This window comes from Aythya fuligula, chromosome 20 (genome assembly GCF_009819795.1).
Source record: "Aythya fuligula isolate bAytFul2 chromosome 20, bAytFul2.pri, whole genome shotgun sequence".
Lineage (NCBI taxonomy): Eukaryota > Metazoa > Chordata > Aves > Anseriformes > Anatidae > Aythya > Aythya fuligula.
Genome location: NC_045578.1, coordinates 11,798,433 through 11,815,188, shown reverse-complemented (window position 1 = coordinate 11,815,188; position 16,756 = coordinate 11,798,433). Strand labels below are relative to the sequence as shown.

The 16,756-nt window shown below is 40.4% G+C and overlaps 3 protein-coding genes across 3 annotated transcripts in view; 2 read left to right on the top strand and 1 right to left on the bottom strand.

The window, feature by feature from the left end:
• SMTNL2 (smoothelin like 2) overlaps window positions 1-2,557 on the top strand; it is a 28,761-nt gene extending 26,204 nt beyond the window's left edge. Inside the window, exon 9 of the mRNA XM_032201057.1 lies at window positions 931-2,557. Coding sequence (XP_032056948.1) covers window positions 931-1,057 — 127 coding nt within the window. The 3' untranslated portion in view covers window positions 1,058-2,557. The remainder of the gene's footprint in view (window positions 1-930) is intronic.
• A 4,559-nt stretch (window positions 2,558-7,116) lies between these two features.
• On the top strand, window positions 7,117-12,337 carry TEKT1 (tektin 1). The gene is made up of 7 exons (XM_032201058.1): window positions 7,117-7,306; window positions 7,690-7,855; window positions 8,125-8,253; window positions 8,666-8,809; window positions 10,828-11,050; window positions 11,699-11,895; window positions 12,178-12,337. The coding sequence occupies exons 1-7, from the start codon at window positions 7,117-7,119 to the stop codon at window positions 12,335-12,337; spliced, it is 1,209 nt and encodes a 402-aa protein (XP_032056949.1).
• Window positions 12,338-13,250: 913 nt separating this feature from the next.
• Window positions 13,251-16,363, bottom strand: FBXO39 (F-box protein 39). The gene is made up of 3 exons (XM_032200643.1): window positions 15,350-16,363; window positions 14,137-14,313; window positions 13,251-13,379 (listed from the first exon to the last, which is right to left on the bottom strand). The coding sequence occupies exons 1-3, from the start codon at window positions 16,361-16,363 to the stop codon at window positions 13,251-13,253; spliced, it is 1,320 nt and encodes a 439-aa protein (XP_032056534.1).
• Window positions 16,364-16,756: the final 393 nt, after the last annotated feature.

Here is a 16,756-nt window from a genome sequence, read left to right as displayed (position 1 = left end):
CTGGCAAATGAATCAATTTGAGAATTGCAGTTTATATGCACACATAAATTTCCTTAAATGTCAGTGAACTTAAAGCAATTCTACAGCACTTTCACAACCCTTTCAGGCGGTCAATCTCTACAGTAAAACTATCTACAACTCTCAAAGGAAAGTTGATGTGTTTTTCTATCTCAGTTTCTGTGTAACAGTAATAAGTATATGGGAGAACTCAGGCATACACACAATAAGAAACATTGGTTAAGAAATTACTTCTCCATAGCTGTGATAGCCTTTGAACTGTTCTCTTCTACTGCCAGAAGGGTTCCTCTCACAATTATTGCTGTGAACCTTTATGAGCTTGGCAGATCAAATATTTACTGCTTTCATGATTTTTTTCATCCTAGACCTCAGCAGATCTTTTCCTTTCCATTGTTCCAGTCTCGGTTAGGCTTCTGCTCTCCAACATGATGATCACTTGAGACTGTTGTCCAAGTCACTCACACCTTGAGAAAAGTGGAGGTGGGGGAAAGCAAACAAAAAGAACCCAAAGCCACTTTGGCCTTTAATTAGTAGATTTCATCTCTTCTCGTGTTCCCCCATTCTTCTGGAGTTTCCAGTGTAATAAGCAGAAAACCCCATGACTTACAAACTCATATCACCCTATTTACTGAGACTCAAGCAGAGGAATGGGAGATTGCACTATATGCCACAGAGATGGGATCAGATTCCAGTATAGGGAAAAAGAGGGAAAGAGTAAGTATGTTCCATGTTAACAAAAATAACAGTTGTCAACAGTTCCTGAGCCTGACCATTTCACTGTTGCTGATAAATCTCAGGATTTCTTATATACCACATTGATGCTCAAGTTAGAGCAGCAAAGGTATATTGTAAGTAGCTACAGGCTTTAGCTTTAACTCTTGATTTGCTGGATCTGTTTTATTATTACTACAGGAAAATGGCTCACTGCGATCGTCTGATAGAAGTGGATGACATGATGGTGATGGGCCACAAGCCAGATCCTATGTGTGTCTTCACCTATGTCCAATCTCTATACAATCATCTACGACGCTTTGAATAAAAGCATCACCACCTCTCCAGCCAGAAGGGTCAAGTACAGTATGCTAATGGAAAGACTGATATTTTGCAAATAGAACACTATTTCTTGCTTTTTACTGTCCCTCTGCTTGCATTCACGTGTGTTGCTGAATGAAGTGTTGCTGAGCAGCGCCTCAAAGTGTTGATCATATCAGCAAGTGAGTAACACAAGAAGTGTGTTTGAAAATGACAAAGAACGTGGGAAAAGACAAATGCTGTCATTTTGGTGCTAATAGTAGGTTGGATTTGTAATATTCTTGTAAAGATTACAGGAAGCTAAATTTTTGCTCCTGTCTCTGTTAGACTCACAGAATGGTTTGGGTTGGAAGCAACCTTAAAGATCATCTGGTTCCAATGCCCCTGCCATGGGCCGAGGCACTTTTCGCTAGACCAGATTGCCCAAAGCCACATCCAACCTGGCCCTGAATACTTCCAGGGATGGGGCATCCACAGCTTTTCTACCATGAACTACTTTATTAGCTGTTTGGAGGGGGGGAGCATGCAAAGGTAAAGTATAAACTAACTGCTAAAGACTTGGATCACCAAGTTCTGTTTGAAGTGTGCCTAGCCTTTGACACTGTGGAAACAACTTTGAAAGCATGTTTTAAATACGTATCTTAATACATATCTGAAAGATACTTGGTTAAAATAGCAGGATCCCAGGTACTGCTAATATAACTTTAATGCAAGTGAGCAGGGGTCAGGCAGGCCTGTTACACATTTGTAATATCTGCCATTGTTTTCAGTTTTTACTTTGTTTAGAATGACCATAGTTCTGAGGAATGTGTGCACCTGTTGCACAGTCCAACATATGCACTATAAGGATGAACACACTGTACTTGTGTTTTGCAGAAGTGATCAAATTAGGCACAATGAGAAATCTGTCTACAGTTGGTATGTGAAATGCATAGTTCCATTCACACAGCAGAATACTTCTCATTAGCAGAATACTTCTTATTGACTAGCAGAGCCAAGTTCAAGCGTGGCTACAACATGAGGAGCAATACTGGCTTTATACATTGAATTAGTTCACAGTCCCAGGTCATGGATGATTTTCCTGTGTGATGTGAGTCTTAACAACACAGGTAAGTGCTTGGCCAATTTAGGCCTAGTAGAAAATAATTATGTAAAGGAAATTTTAGACAGCAAAATTACTGCCAATTCACTAGGGGAAATTTACATCCTTGCTACAGTTTAGCTTGTTCACAGCTACCCAAAAGCCATTTGCAGTTTCCAAATCTCCTCTCACTTTAGAGAGGTGATGGTGAGGATTACCTGGTACTTGCCAGCAAAATGAGTGCAGGGGAGGGGAAGACTGTAGGCTGATTTTTTAACTGCTGATGTATGTAAAGAGATAATAGAGATGATGTTATCACAGAATTTTAGAAAAATCTGTCTGTGTGCATTAAAAGAATGCCTGATCTAAACTGTATAACCTGGACTATTGGATTGTATAATTAAATTAAAATTAAAGTATGTAATATATGCCCCCTGCTGGATTTTTTTAGTATTTTTAGTTTAAAAAAAGACTGTGTATACAACAGTTTGTTTAGCATGAGTGATAAAAAGATAATATATTGTCGGCATACTGTATTTTACGCAGATTTTTTTTTCACATTCTGTGCTGCATCAAAAATTCAATACTATCCAAGGTGGTTTATTGGCAACTTTACGCTATTTTTAAAGGCTAGATCAATTTGTTCTATGCAGGATTGTTAAAATAATAGCAGAACCATCACCTGCTGTTTAAAATTATTTTTCCCTGTAGCTGGTAAAACTTTCAAACTCCAAACACTTTCAGGATTTAAGCACATTTTGTCCTTTTTAGTCAGTGGTTTTGTTTACACGGTATTTCTGTTCTCAAAAAGCAATGGAAGTGAAGCTCCATTTTATTGTACTAGCTGTATATGAATTTAAAAACGAAGACAAAAAGAAAACTCTTATAGACCCCCACATACCTCTTTAAAATCGAATCAGTGCAAGCATTTTTGTAGCCCATAGTTCACTGCTACTATCTGCTTGATTTTCAGTTTTGAAAGAAAATTTCCAGAGATGATTTTCAAATAGCCAAATCTAGACCTATCATGAAGGTGCTGCATCTGCTACAAATAGACATTATTAACATTAAAAAGATAGCCCATGCAGGCCCAAGGAGTCTGTTCCAAACTGTCATTGTCAGAGATTTTAGACTTGTTTAGGGTTTACAGCATCTCTTCCTCTAAACTTCCCTTAAAAAGCCTGGCTCCTAATAAGGTCTTGTAGACATACATGAAACAAGAAGTGCTATTAAGTCAGGATTCATAACAGGAGAAAAAGTGACAGGAGAGGAGAAGACATTCTATGAACTTAAAAAAAATAAAAAAATTCATTTTATTGAGTAAAGTAATAAGAAAGTTCTGATTAGCCTACACTTTCTGGACTGGGTGGAGAAATAGATAGCATTCCCAGTTCTGGAAACTGGGATTTCCCAATTCTTCCTTACCAACATTCATTTTGTTTTTGATACCATCCAGTGGAAGCTTATCACAAATGCTGACTGTGCAAACAGCAGCACCAAATGCAGCGGTGATAATTGAGATCATCACCTGATGAATGGAAGTAGGGAGGAGAATGGGAGAAGGCCCTAAGAAAGAGGACTCCACAACCATGAACATTTTAGGGAAAAAAAAGCGTTCCGTTTGAGAACTTTTGCTTACTTACAGTTGGTTAGTGTTACCATGGTGCTAGCCAGTGATGAAACATCTATAATGGATTTTATATCGAGAAACTGAACTCTCACAGAGATAAAGATTTAGCTGTTTTGTTTAAGAGTAAAGTTAAGCTGCCTTTCCAACTAGCTGATTTTGTCTAGATACCAATTGCAAAAGAAGTCATCACAAAAAGATCGAATAGCCTTGTTTGAACTATACGGACAGTAACTATCAGCCCATTATATTCCACATAAACCTGTAAAGTACTGCATAATTTAAAATTTGATGATCATCACTTAAGATATGTTTCAAAAAGAGGAAAAATCAGACTGTTTCCTGTAATTCACAAGAACAAAGTGCCTTCTTATATCCACAGATACATGTGGTATAGAGACAGTAATATGTAACACATTTGATTTCTCCTAAAAATAAATAAATAAAAATTCATAGGTCAGAATTATGAATTTTGGTATATGAGTACGCCTTGTTCCTGAACAATCTCAAAGACACTACTGGGGAAAAAAAAAATCAACAACTTGACCTTTGGATTTAAAGAGGACCAATCACGAATGAATTTCACCTGAAAGAATTTAAAGCAAAGATGTAAGTATAAAATTGTGTGATTTTGACCATGAGTTTCTGTTTCACAGCGTTTAGTATGAAATCACAGAGATCTCATTACTCACTATAGTAACACCAGTTGTACTTGTGGAAAACTTCAGGGGTACCTCACAGCTATGGAATATTGCACACTGGAGTAAATTTGTACACATCTTGCCTAGTTTCTTGAGGTCAAATTAAAAGAAAGCCGATAGAGAAGTACTTCAGAGTACAATAAAGCCAGGCACACTTGTTTAGCTAAAATGTAGTAGTTGCCAAAGTGTGAGTAAAATCGAAGAACCTGCATCAAGTATTTATTCTGCTTATTTTTATAGTTTTCATTGAATAGCCAATAACAACAGCATCTGCAGCTCCAACCTCCAGACTGCAAATGAAAATTCTTTTGCTATATTTCCAGTTTAATCTTTTGGGTAATTATTGAGGAACTCAGGCGTTGCATTTCAAATCTACAAAGAAGTTAGTAATTCCATTCCTCAAGAGCATGACAGACGTATGGAATGACAGTATTACATGCCTGACAAATTTGGATGCCTTCTATGATGAGGTTACAGCATTGGTGGATGGGGGAAGAGCAACTGACATCATCTATCTGGTCTTGTGCAAAACATTTGACACTATCCCCCATGATATCCTTGTCTCTAAATTAGAAATGCAGAGATTTGATGGATGGATCTTTTGGTGAGTAAGGAACTGTCTGGATGGTCGCGCTCAGAGAGTTGCAGTCAACAGCTCAATGTCTAAGTGGAGGTCAGTAACAAGTGCTGTTCCTGAGGGGTCAGTATTGGGACTGGTGCTGATAACATCTTTGTTGGTAACACGGACAGTGCGATTGCGTGAACTCTCAGCAAATTTGCCAGTGACACCAAGCTGTGTGGCACAGTCGACAGGCTGGAGGGAAAGGATGCCATCCAGAGGGACCTAGACAGTCTGAAAGGTGGACCTTTGCAAACCTCATGAAGTTCAGCAAGGCCAAATGCAAGGTCCTGCATCTGGGACAGGGCAATCCTAAGCGCAAATAGAGGCTGGGCTCAGAATGGATTGAGAGCAGCCCTGATAAGGAGGACCTGTGGGCGTTCATTGATGAGAAACTCAACATGAGCTGGCAATGTGCGCTTGCAGCCCAGAAAGCCAACTGTATTTTGGGCTGCATCTAAAGAAGCGTGGCCAGCAGGTTGAAGGAGTTGATTCTGCTCCTCTACTCTGCTCTTGTGAGACCCCACCCGGAGTACTGTGTACAGCTCCGGGCCCCCCCAGCACATGAAGGACATGGATGTATTAGAACAAGTCCAGAGAAAGGCCACAAAGACAATTAAAGGGCTGGAGCACCGCTCCTATGAAGAAAGACTGAGAGCTGGTGGTGTTCAGCTTGGGGAAGAGAAGGCTCCAGCTGTAGCATCTAATGTAATGCTCTTTTGTCTCCTCCATTTCTTCTCTTTTGTCTCAGGTAAGGAAAGAACATAGTTGCCAGGAAAATTGAGTGCTTAAAGAATACTGCTAAATATTTTATGACGGACATTTTGGTTAGGTATTTAACACACCTTTCATTTGTTTTCAGAATCTTTATGTTTTTCTTCAATAAATCCTTCAAAAATTACTGTCCAAAGCTGTGACAGCCATTTCAATTAATAGACAAAGAATTTTTTTATTTTTATTTTTTCTGGCAAAGGGTGAAAGGAAGCACTTGGTGCAATAGCAGTAGCTGGCCAGGTTGCTGGAGGCAGCGTTGCTCTTCCCATAGCAACTGCTTTGTTTACCTGCCCTGACGTTCTGAGCCCCCTCCTGCAGGATTTGTCTCATGTTTAAAAACGAACTGTGCTGCTGCCGTGAAGATTGAGGCTGGAAGAAAGCTGTGAACAAACCCCCCAGTGAAGGGGAAGCGAGGACGTGTTGCTTAGCCAGGATTTGTCCTTGGGAACGAACAATCCAGGCCAGGAGCAGTTTCAGCCAAGAGGTGTGTGAGGGAGAAAGGTGTGTGTGGGGGGGGGGGGGTGGTGATGTCTAACGATACCTGTGCTAGTGTGTGGGCAAAACCGTGTGTTGGTGAGTGTATGCTGTCCCTGTGGAGAGGCGTTATCTCAGAAGCACTGGATAAACTTAGTGCAAGAATAGGAAAATTGATATTCAGTCAAATTGCTGTCACTTTGCATATATTTTGGGCATCTGTTTAACCCTATGTTAAAAGAGTCACAAGTAGGCTTTGTTCTGTGTTCTCCTCTAGCACTCCCTAGGCTTTTCCGTTTCCTCTTTTATCTGGTTTTCAAATTTTTAAGGTTCCTTTTTCACATTTTTTTAGTGTCTGTTAGTTTTGTTTGTTTGCTTGTTTGTTTTGCAGTCTAGAGTTTATGCATCTCTCCAGCCATGTTCTTAAAGCATGTTTACTTCTACAACCTGTGGGACATTATTTAACTTTTATACTAGTTCACTTTTTTTCAGCTTTCTCTGATCGTCTCTCTTTCCTCCTAGTTTCCATTCCCAAATTCTCGGTTCTTCATTCTCCCACATCAAAACCTCTCCTCCACATCTTAGCAAACTCCTGGGGAACCTTGAGCAAGAAATTATTTCTTTTCATATCTGTGTCATTTTGCAGATAAAAGGGGCAAGATGTTTTTTCTACCCTCCTGGACTGTATTCATCCCTTCTTGCTTCTGCAGACAAATATAATGCTACTCCTGATTTCAGGTTCCACATTCCAAGAACTGACCTGTGTTATATTCAGAACCCTTCAAAAAAAATGTCCAGATTGTTTCAAGCACCACCGAAGTTTCATCCTTCCGAATGGCATGTCGCAAACAAGATGCAGTGTGCCAGTACAGAGTCTCAGAAATCCAGTTCAGAGCGCATGATAGCTGAGAGTCAAAGGCTGGTGGATGAAATAGAAAAGACAACTCAGAAAACCCAAAGTGATGTCAACAAGAAAATAGGTAATCCCATGTGTGCTCTGCAAGTATCATCTGAGCTATATGTTTAGGCTGGACTTAAAAAATTTGGTGATTTTGGGTAGGAATATATGTCAATGCCATGTTATCTGATCTCATGGAAAAATACAGAACATTATCAAAATATTTCTAGGTGGATTCTTTATTTTATATGAAATAAATTACCTGTCTAAAATGTGCAGAAAGCTATTTCACCCCAACCTCCTGACACAGTGTTGTAAAACTGTGTCCACACATCAGCCTCCAGCACTAAACTCACTCTGCAGTGGACTGAGTCTATTTCTAGCTGTAGCTAAGATCTGACTCACAATGCTCTAGCGTTTGAGAGCAGCTTGTATTAATAGATGTTTGTAACTTTCATTCTGCAGAGCAGAGACTGGAAGAAATAAAATTCTGGAGGAAAGAATTAGATAACAAACTTGAACAAATTATTAATGAGACAGAGGTACTGTTGACTTTCAAGACCAGGCTGGAGAAAGCCTTGGAGAGTTGCAAAGAGCCACTTGTCATTGCCCAGAAGTGTCTCCTGAACAGGTGAGATTAAGAAGAAAAGTGTTCAGGGAGTGAGAAAAAAAATCTAGGTAATAAACTTTTAACAAATAATTTAAACGGCTGAAAACTGAGGGGCTGCTTCTGCAGCAGAGTCATGGTCTGATTTATGTGTTTTAACACTGGGGACCCAATCCCTTAAAGGACGGATTACCAGTGTGGCAAAGAAAGACTTTGGATATGCTGGGCTCTCACCACTGTTATCAGTAGGTATTTGAACAATGTGACTGATGGCTTTTCCTCTTTTTATTTAGGCAGAGGCGAGTTGGGATTGACTTGGTGCATGATGAAGTGGAACAGGAACTGGTCAAAGAAGTTGAAGTCTTACAGGGGGTAATTGCTTTGCTTGAACGTACATTGGAACAAACCATTGAGCAAATCAGGTACAGTGGCAAAGAGCATAACTTAACTTTGGTTATCTGAAAAGTAGGACAGACATAACCCTGAGAAGTTGAAGCATCAGGCTGAACACAGAACCAAGGTTACTTTCAGTTCTAAACAGTTAAAGAAGTTCAGTTTTAATCGTGAGAAGTTCTGTTAGAACTGAAAGCACTTCGACACGATCCCTGGTCTTCCCAGGATCCAGTCCTGTGCATTTAATTCCAGTGGAGATTATATCATCAGTTCACATGGAGTTAGCACCATGCTCTAGATTTTGTGACTTTACAACTAAGAGTTCATGCATGAAAAATTCAGTAACAGCATTTGCATTGACTAATGTACCTCTTCTCACATGCATGTTTGAGAGACTTCTGCTTAAGCTTTGGCTTAGAGTCTTGTTGTTTCTTCTTCTAGACTAAACCGTTCTGCAAAATACAACCTGGAAATGGATCTGAAGGATAAATTCACAGCTTCGAAGATTGACAGTTACTGTGCTAGCCTGACAAACAACACTCCTGATGTCAGATATGCTGATAATGCAGTGAAAATAGAAGGAAAGTAAGTGGTTATTTAGCTCAGCAAATGTATGCTAACTATACAGCTAGTTTGAACCATTCCAGAAATAGCAAGATTAAAGTAGAATCTTAGAATCATTAAGGTTGGAAAAGACCTTCAAGATCATCTGGTCCAACCATCACCCTACTACCAATGTCACCCAATAAGCTGTGTCGCTAAACACCAGGTCCGAGTTTTCCTTAAACACGCCCAGGGACGGTGACACCACCACTTCCCTGGGCAACCCATTTCAATGCCTGACTGCTCTTTCTGAGAATAAATGTCTCATGATTTCTAACCTAAACCTACCCTCTTGCAACTTGAGGCTGTTCCCTCTTGTCCTGTTACTAGTTATCTGTGAGAAGAGGACGACCCCCATCTCCCCACACCTTCCTTTCAGGTAGTTGTAGAAAGCAATGGGGTCTCCCCTGACCCTCATCTTCTCCAGACTAAACAACCCCAGTTCCCTGCTCAGCCGCTCCTCATAGGACTTGTGTTCCAGGCCCTTCACCGGCTTTGTAGCCCTTCTCTGGCTATGTTCCAGGACCTTGATGTCCTTCTTGTACTGAGGGGCCCAAAGCTGAACACAGTACTCAAGGTCTGGCCTCACCAGAGCTGAGTACAGGGGAACGATCACCTCCCTGGTCCCGCTGGCTACATTATTCTTGATACAAGCCAGGAAGCTGTTGGCCTTCTTGGCCACCTGGGCACACTGGCAGCTCATGTTCAGGTGAGCATCAGTCAGCACCCCCAGATCTTTTTCTCCTGCATGACTTTCAAGCCACTCTCCCCCAGGCCTGTAGCACTGCAGGAGGTTGTTGTAACTATATGTAAGTAACTATGTGTAAGACAGACTAGCTGTTCATCATCAGTCTGTTGTATATTTTTTTATACTTCTGTCCATCACTTTAGTATCTGTGTAATATGTCAGTGAAATAAGCCACAATAATCATGTTTCTAGAGAACTGCAGTACACTACAAGTTTTTGAGGCTCACAGTTACTTAGAGCAAATTTCATACATTGCTTAAAACCAGAATAGATTAACTGATATAATTTCCTTTCCTCTCCCAGGATGTCGTAGTTGGTAGAATGCTGGACTGGGACACATGAGGTGTGGGGTAAATTTATAATTCAGTTGTTAACCTGTCAAATATGCCCCTTTTGTGTGAATAAAGTGTGAATGGTTTAGATGGAGAAACAGCTACTACAGAACAGGTTGGTGAGAAGAAACAGGCTATGTAGTGTGTGAAACAGTCTCCTGAGGAAGCTATTGACTCTGCAAGAACTGACACACTTGGAACACCAAGACACTGCTGGTTCTTGCCACTACTACACCAGGGGACATCAACAACGGATTGTGTAACTCAGACCACACCCAGAACAGTGTTTGATGCTGTATGCAGATGATGATTACAGGTTTATAAACACACCCAATGAAACAAATAAACCTCTGAGAAACTTTCCAAATACCTGCCTACAAGCCACTGGGGCACAAGTATGACCCTCCACTTCTGGTGATACACCTGGGGATTGGCTTTGCAACTATTGCTACAATTCACTAGTTGTATATGTAGAACTGAACTGTGCAAGAGAGTAAGTGAAGGTGTTATGTGAATAGTTACTTATTATTAATAGTAACATATTAATTATTTTAGTAAAAAAAAATTCATTAACAAAAGGTGTTCCAAGAAACTTTGCTTTTTATCTGTGTCTACCCCTTCCTCCCTTATCAGGAAAGGAAAGTAAAAAGAAAGTTGCTCTGTGATTTTATCAAAATGGTTTCCATACTACCCCTATTTCTTTCTGAAATGTTTGTGACAGAGCGGGTCTTTATTTTGTATCTGTTTAATTCCCAGAAAAACTAGCACTCACTGGGGCATGCAGTAATAGTACTGCTTTATAGTACTGATTTGTTCTTTTTAGCACTCATATTTGGTTTTATGGAGCAATTACAGATTTACAAAATCACAGGTGGCCTGATGCTACCAGTCAATGACCTTTTATTTTGAATCTCTTTCAGTTTTATTAGCCCTGAAGACTGGACAGATTTCTCAAACATAAATGTTGAAAAGGCTGACAAACAGAGAAACAACTCACTGTCACTAAGGGCAATGATTGACAGCATCCTTTCCCAGACAGCGAATGACATGCACAAGCAATATGAGATGGTCAATGTTGCTTTTAGAAACAGGGTGAAGGAAGTCAGAGATGCCAAGCACAAGCTAGAAATACTCCTTGCATCAGTAAGTAATAGCAGTCTGTCAGTGAAAAGATGAAAACAATGGGCATGGGTTATCAGCCAGTTTACTGAATCTGGTGTCTTGAGCTACTGCAGTTAAGAATTTTACCTTCATAATACTGGCAAGAACTGCCACATTCCCCCACCACCATCTGTACCCCACCTCCACCCTCTACCCCCATAACAGTCAGCTTAGATTTTATTGAACCAGCTCTATGTGCACTGATACAGAGGTAAATTGTTTCTGAAAGCATTCACTCAATGGAAATGCTTAGGCTTCAGTGAAGTTGGGATTTCCCTTGTGATTTTCAGATACATGGTATTCCTACAGGGTTTTCACGATTGTGATGTAAAAGCCTAATAGCTTATTAAATCAGGGCCAATGTGCTTGAAGTTCAATGCATAAAAACTGGGCTTGATGTTAAGAGTTAATTGCTGAACTTAAATTGTTAGTCTCACTTAGAATGATGTTACCTCCTCTCCAGTGAAGGAACCATAATCCTGGGCAACCTGTAAAAATACTCTAGTAAAATAAAACCTAAACATAAAGAGTGTTACTGTGATTGCTATTACTATAGCTATTAAAGATTTTGATGATTTCGCTCATTGTAAGAGGCAGTGTGCAGCAGTTCCTTCTGTTGGATTTGTTAAGGTGATGGATGAGACTGCCTTACAGGAGAAGAACATTGCAGCCTTAAAGAAAGCAATTGCTGATAAAGAAGGACCTGTTAAAGTGGTTCAAACTCGCTTGGAAGCAAGAAACCATCGTCCCAATGTGGAATTATGTTATGATACAGTACAATACAAGTTGATTAGTGAAGTTCAAGAGATTACAAACAATATTCAAAGGCAAGTAGAAATGATGAAAGAGTGGGAAAACTGTGGTATATATTAATGGGTTAAGTTAAATAGTCACAGTAACATTGGGTTCCAGCTATCCTCCCTGAAAGGTTGGGAACTGCTTTTTCCTTAAGGGTAGCACATTTTAGGGTAAGCTGTCTGGATAGAGTCTCACTGTGAATCCTCATTCTTTTTTTTTTTCTTTTTTTTTTTCCCACTTGGAATTCTTATCCCATATGACAAAATGTCCATGTATTCTCAAATAATGTGTGTCTATATTTTCCCTGTTAGGTTAAAGGATACATTGGCACAGGCTGAGACAGAGCTGAAAGGTCTGAGCCGACGACAGCTTTCCTTGGAGGAGGAGATCCAAGTCAAGGCAAATACATTATACATTGATGAAGTGCTCTGCATGCAGATGAGAGAGTCTGTTTGCATTAACAACTTTTGAAGACATCTTCCTGAACAACTCCTGGTGAGATTTTTATTGACAAACTTCCAGATTTACTGGTTTGTCTTAATGCTGTCTTCTCGTTCTAGATGTGTAAGGTAATTAAAACAGACCTAGTATTTACAGCTACTTCTATGCTTTAGAATGCCTGATGAAATCTCCCACTTGGCAATAAAGTTCCAGAATAAGAAGGAATGTGCCTTCCATGTTATTTATCTCATGTGCAACTGATGATATCTTTTGCCACTGAGAGGTACAGAAGTTGTGGAAGTTTAAGTAGGTGTTTCCACATAAGGCACTTGCTGGAAAGATGGGCAAATGGGAGGGGTGGGTAGAAGCACCATGGGTAGGACTAGCCAAGGTAATTTTTTTTTTCTTAACACCTGCTGTTAAGAACTGGACAGTGTGTATATTAAACTCAATAGGAACTAGGGACTGGTGATACATTGGATGGGGTATCTGATGGCAACTGAGTCAAGATCAAGCCAAGGTTAATTTGGGGTTAATCATTTCCTCACCCCGTATCTCTGTTTCCCTATTTGTAAAACAGAAACAATCAGAGGGCCTTCAATTGTGAGGTGTTTGAAACTCTACAGTGGGAATTGCTGAGTAAAGTGGAGGGGCTAGATTTTACTGGAGGTGCATGTAAAGGCTGGGAAAGGGCTTCCTCTGGTTCTAGTGAGGGAAAGCAAAGAAATTACAAGGATAAATGATGCAGGAGACACATTTGGTTCTCAAATCCAACATTTTAATCCAGGGGATAGTAAAATTGTTCCTTGCCTGTCTCTTGCTGTAATGGTATTTCCCTTTTGGAGGCAGCACCAGCAAGATTTAAATCCCTTACTAATGCCATCTAAAGAATTCATTCATCATTTGTAGATGTAACTGGTGTTTTTCTGGGTCTCCCTGTGGCTTACACCATTGGGTAGGTGATGACAAAATAATTAAGCTCTGAGTCAATCAGGTTTTTGAACTTCTTGTAAATATCGCGCAACAGTCGATCCTCCTCACTGGTCTCTTGTCGGGCTGTGTAAATCCTGACCTGTGTGCATGAATGGCAGTCATGTGTCTCAGATACATGGAGCAGTCTCAACCCATTAAAGTTCATGGCAACAGGAAGCCTCTACAACTATTGAGGGATCTAGAGAAGCCAATTTTTTTGAGCTAAATCCTAAAGTTTTTACTGGTTTTACTCCAAACTGTGTGAAGACTCATCTCCTGCCAAAGAATTTTTTGGGAAGAGGAAGGGTACTTTTCCCCCAGGACTAATGCATATGTGGGATCTGCACAGCTCTAACAGAATCTACTAAATTCAGAGTCCAGCAGGCAAAGCAGCATGACAGCATGGCTTACACCAGCTACATTTGTGGTCTAGCCCCAGTTCAACACAGCATCCCTATTCAGTGAGATGTGTTTACATATTTTTGCAGTTTACTAGGAGCCAACCCACACTCTACAGTTTAAGCATAGATCCAAATACCAGGCCTGCGAGGTAACTAAGAATCCCTAGCTTGACCTGGGAGGTGACAGAGGGAACCCCTAGACTAGCAAAGACTCGTGGCATGGTTGGTGCTAGCTACTGAACTTACATAGTATTCTGTACATGGCTGAGTAGGTTGGGAAGCTCCACTTCTGTGAGTGGTTCTCAAGATCATTACAATACTAAAGCATTATATAGGGAAGGTAGTTACGTTAACTTTTCCTTCTGTGACCTTTATATGGATATAGTGACAACAGATTCCTCTCAATAGGGAAGAGAAGAAGGAAGGTAACAGGAGTTTTGAAGCACAAAGTCTTACCTTTATGGTAGTCAAAAAGCATCTCCTTTCTGCACGATTATGTAGCACCCTCTCCATAAAGGTGACATTAAGAAATGCCCAGACTTTCAGAAAAAACAACCTCCTGCATGATAAGATGAGCTGTAGCAGCTCATCATCCAGCACCTCATGGTCATTGTTTACTTCAAGTGTTAATTTCTTGAAAAAGAAAGAACACTGTTAGTACCACCGAAAAAAGCTTGTGAGTGCAGTAGCAACTGGATTTCCCAAATTTGCTAACAGAAGTGACTGCCAGCAGATCGACTTTGAACCTTGACACTAGCAAAAAAATCACTTTTTTATGACAGAAGTATATGCAATGCTAATTTCCATTCTCCCCTTAAGATGGCGGTCCACTGTGCATGACGTACCATCCTAAGAGACATGCAACTTCTAGTGGGCTTCTAGTGTCTTCTAGACAACCCACAGCTCACGCCGTGGTATTATTTCACATACCAGAAATGATCAAAGATAACAGAGTAAAAGAGTACATCCAAAGACAACTTCTAGAAAGCTTTACAGATCACTGGTGTTTATTGGAAAATTCTACAATGCAACAGAACTTAAAGAAAGCTGTCAATAACCATTAGTTGTAAGGCCATGTGCTTCCCTCAAGAATGCATGGACCAGGTAAGTCATTTACACCTTTTGTGATGCAACCTCCATGATAACAAATTGCTTTGGCAGAAGAGCTTTTCTACAAAAATGATGCTTTTCTGCCTGAAAGGTTCTTTTAGCTCACAGCTGACATTACAATCACCGGTATTTTTGATGTTTTGGTATTTTATGAGGGCAACCTGACACCAGCCTGCCATTAGTGAAGAACAGCATCACAAACATTGTAACTAGGGAAGGATAATTAATCATAGAATTATAAATTCCCGGTTTGGACGGAACCCACAATGATCATCGAGTCCAACTTCTGGGTCCCCAAAGGACCACCCCCCAAAAAAAGGCTACGTGTCTGAGAGCATTGTCCAAACACTACCAAACTGATAGTAGTACCAAACTAGACTACAGCTGGAACACTGGAACACTGAATAATTCTCCTGAAAAATACCATAAAAATAAAACTGAAGTGGTCAGGAATTCCTATAGGTGACTGTTGTTACGCAGAATGCCTACATGATTACTTTACTTACCTTTGGGATAAGTTATCACTACCGCTCTAAGTTGTCGCTACTGCTCACCTTACCTGCAGCACATGGCAGTAGGCTGGGAGGAGGTTGGTGAGGGTAGGTCTCATTATCCAGTCTGGATCACTGAAATAGCAGCTCCGTAAACTGATGCTCCTGACTGGGATTTCCACTAGCAGGATTCTGGCTAAGTGATCGTGCTTCATAACTCTTTCAAAGAAGAAGTTGATGTTCAGTTTTGGGGCTCTCTTGGCCAAGTTGGCCCATGACATTCCCCAGACGACTTGCCCATGAGGGTCGTGGATATGACATTTGATATTCAAGGTGCGCAGGGAATGAGCACTGTGCTCCCGCAGGATGTCCAGCAGTTCATCAGAGATGCAATTATAATTAAAAGTCAGGATAACCAGGCTGTGGAACTTGGACATGGTTTGGTGGAACAAGGTGCTGCTGTAGACAGAAAGGTGGAGATTGAAGAAATCCTCGATATTGATTTCTGATATAAAGCTTTTATTAGTCAAGCAGCTCAGAGAATTCAGAATCCCACAGCCTTCTTCCAAGGTTACTCTTGCTCCTTTTAAGTTGAGATAATCAAGCTGTTTGCTCATTCTTTTCAGGAAGGTACCTAAGTTCTTGATAAACTGAGCCCTGACCATGTTTTTCCAGACCAAGCGGTCTAATTCCAGGTTCTTGATGCTCAGGGATATGAGGCGACTGTTACATTTACCCAAGTGTGAAAGAAGACCTCTCATAGTCGCTTGAAATTTTCGAGTAATGACAGTATTGTAAGGATACAATAACTTGATTTCAAGGTGCTCCAAATACTTGCCAAATTTCTTGACATACCACAGTGCAGTTTTAAATTCAAACGTGTATGCCCTTGATGGCTGACCACTGAATGTGATGGTTCTGGTTCTCCAGAGGGATCCTGAGTACATGGCCTGACTCCATTTTTTACAGACCAAGGCAGCCCGAGATCTATCCTTGTCACCTAACCAGTGGAAGACATGTCTCAGACAGACATCAGGTAGATCAGCCCAGGAGCTCTGCTCAGAGTCACTGTCATCCTCCATTGAGGAGACAATTTTTCACGTCTCCTCTGACTGTTGAACCAAGCTTAAATTAAGAAAGCTATGGCTAAATTTCCGGTAATTCCCAACAGGATGGTCTTTCAAGCAAACAGCTAAAAGTTTGCTTCTTTACAGTCAAAAGCAATAGTCTTTTCTTTGCTTCTGTACTCAAGTTGTCAGGATCAAGTAAGTTCTTATGTCTAAACGATGGTCTAACCTAAATCAAAAGAAAAAAAATAAGTAAAAAACAATCACGGGATTCATCTTTGAACTTTTCGGCCTCTAGTCTAGCTAAACAGGGAAATGGTATGATAACAGTCATTGCAATTGATAATGTTTTGGGGCCTGATACCTAGTGTAGAAATGTGTCCAGCATTCTGGGCTGTACAGAGATGA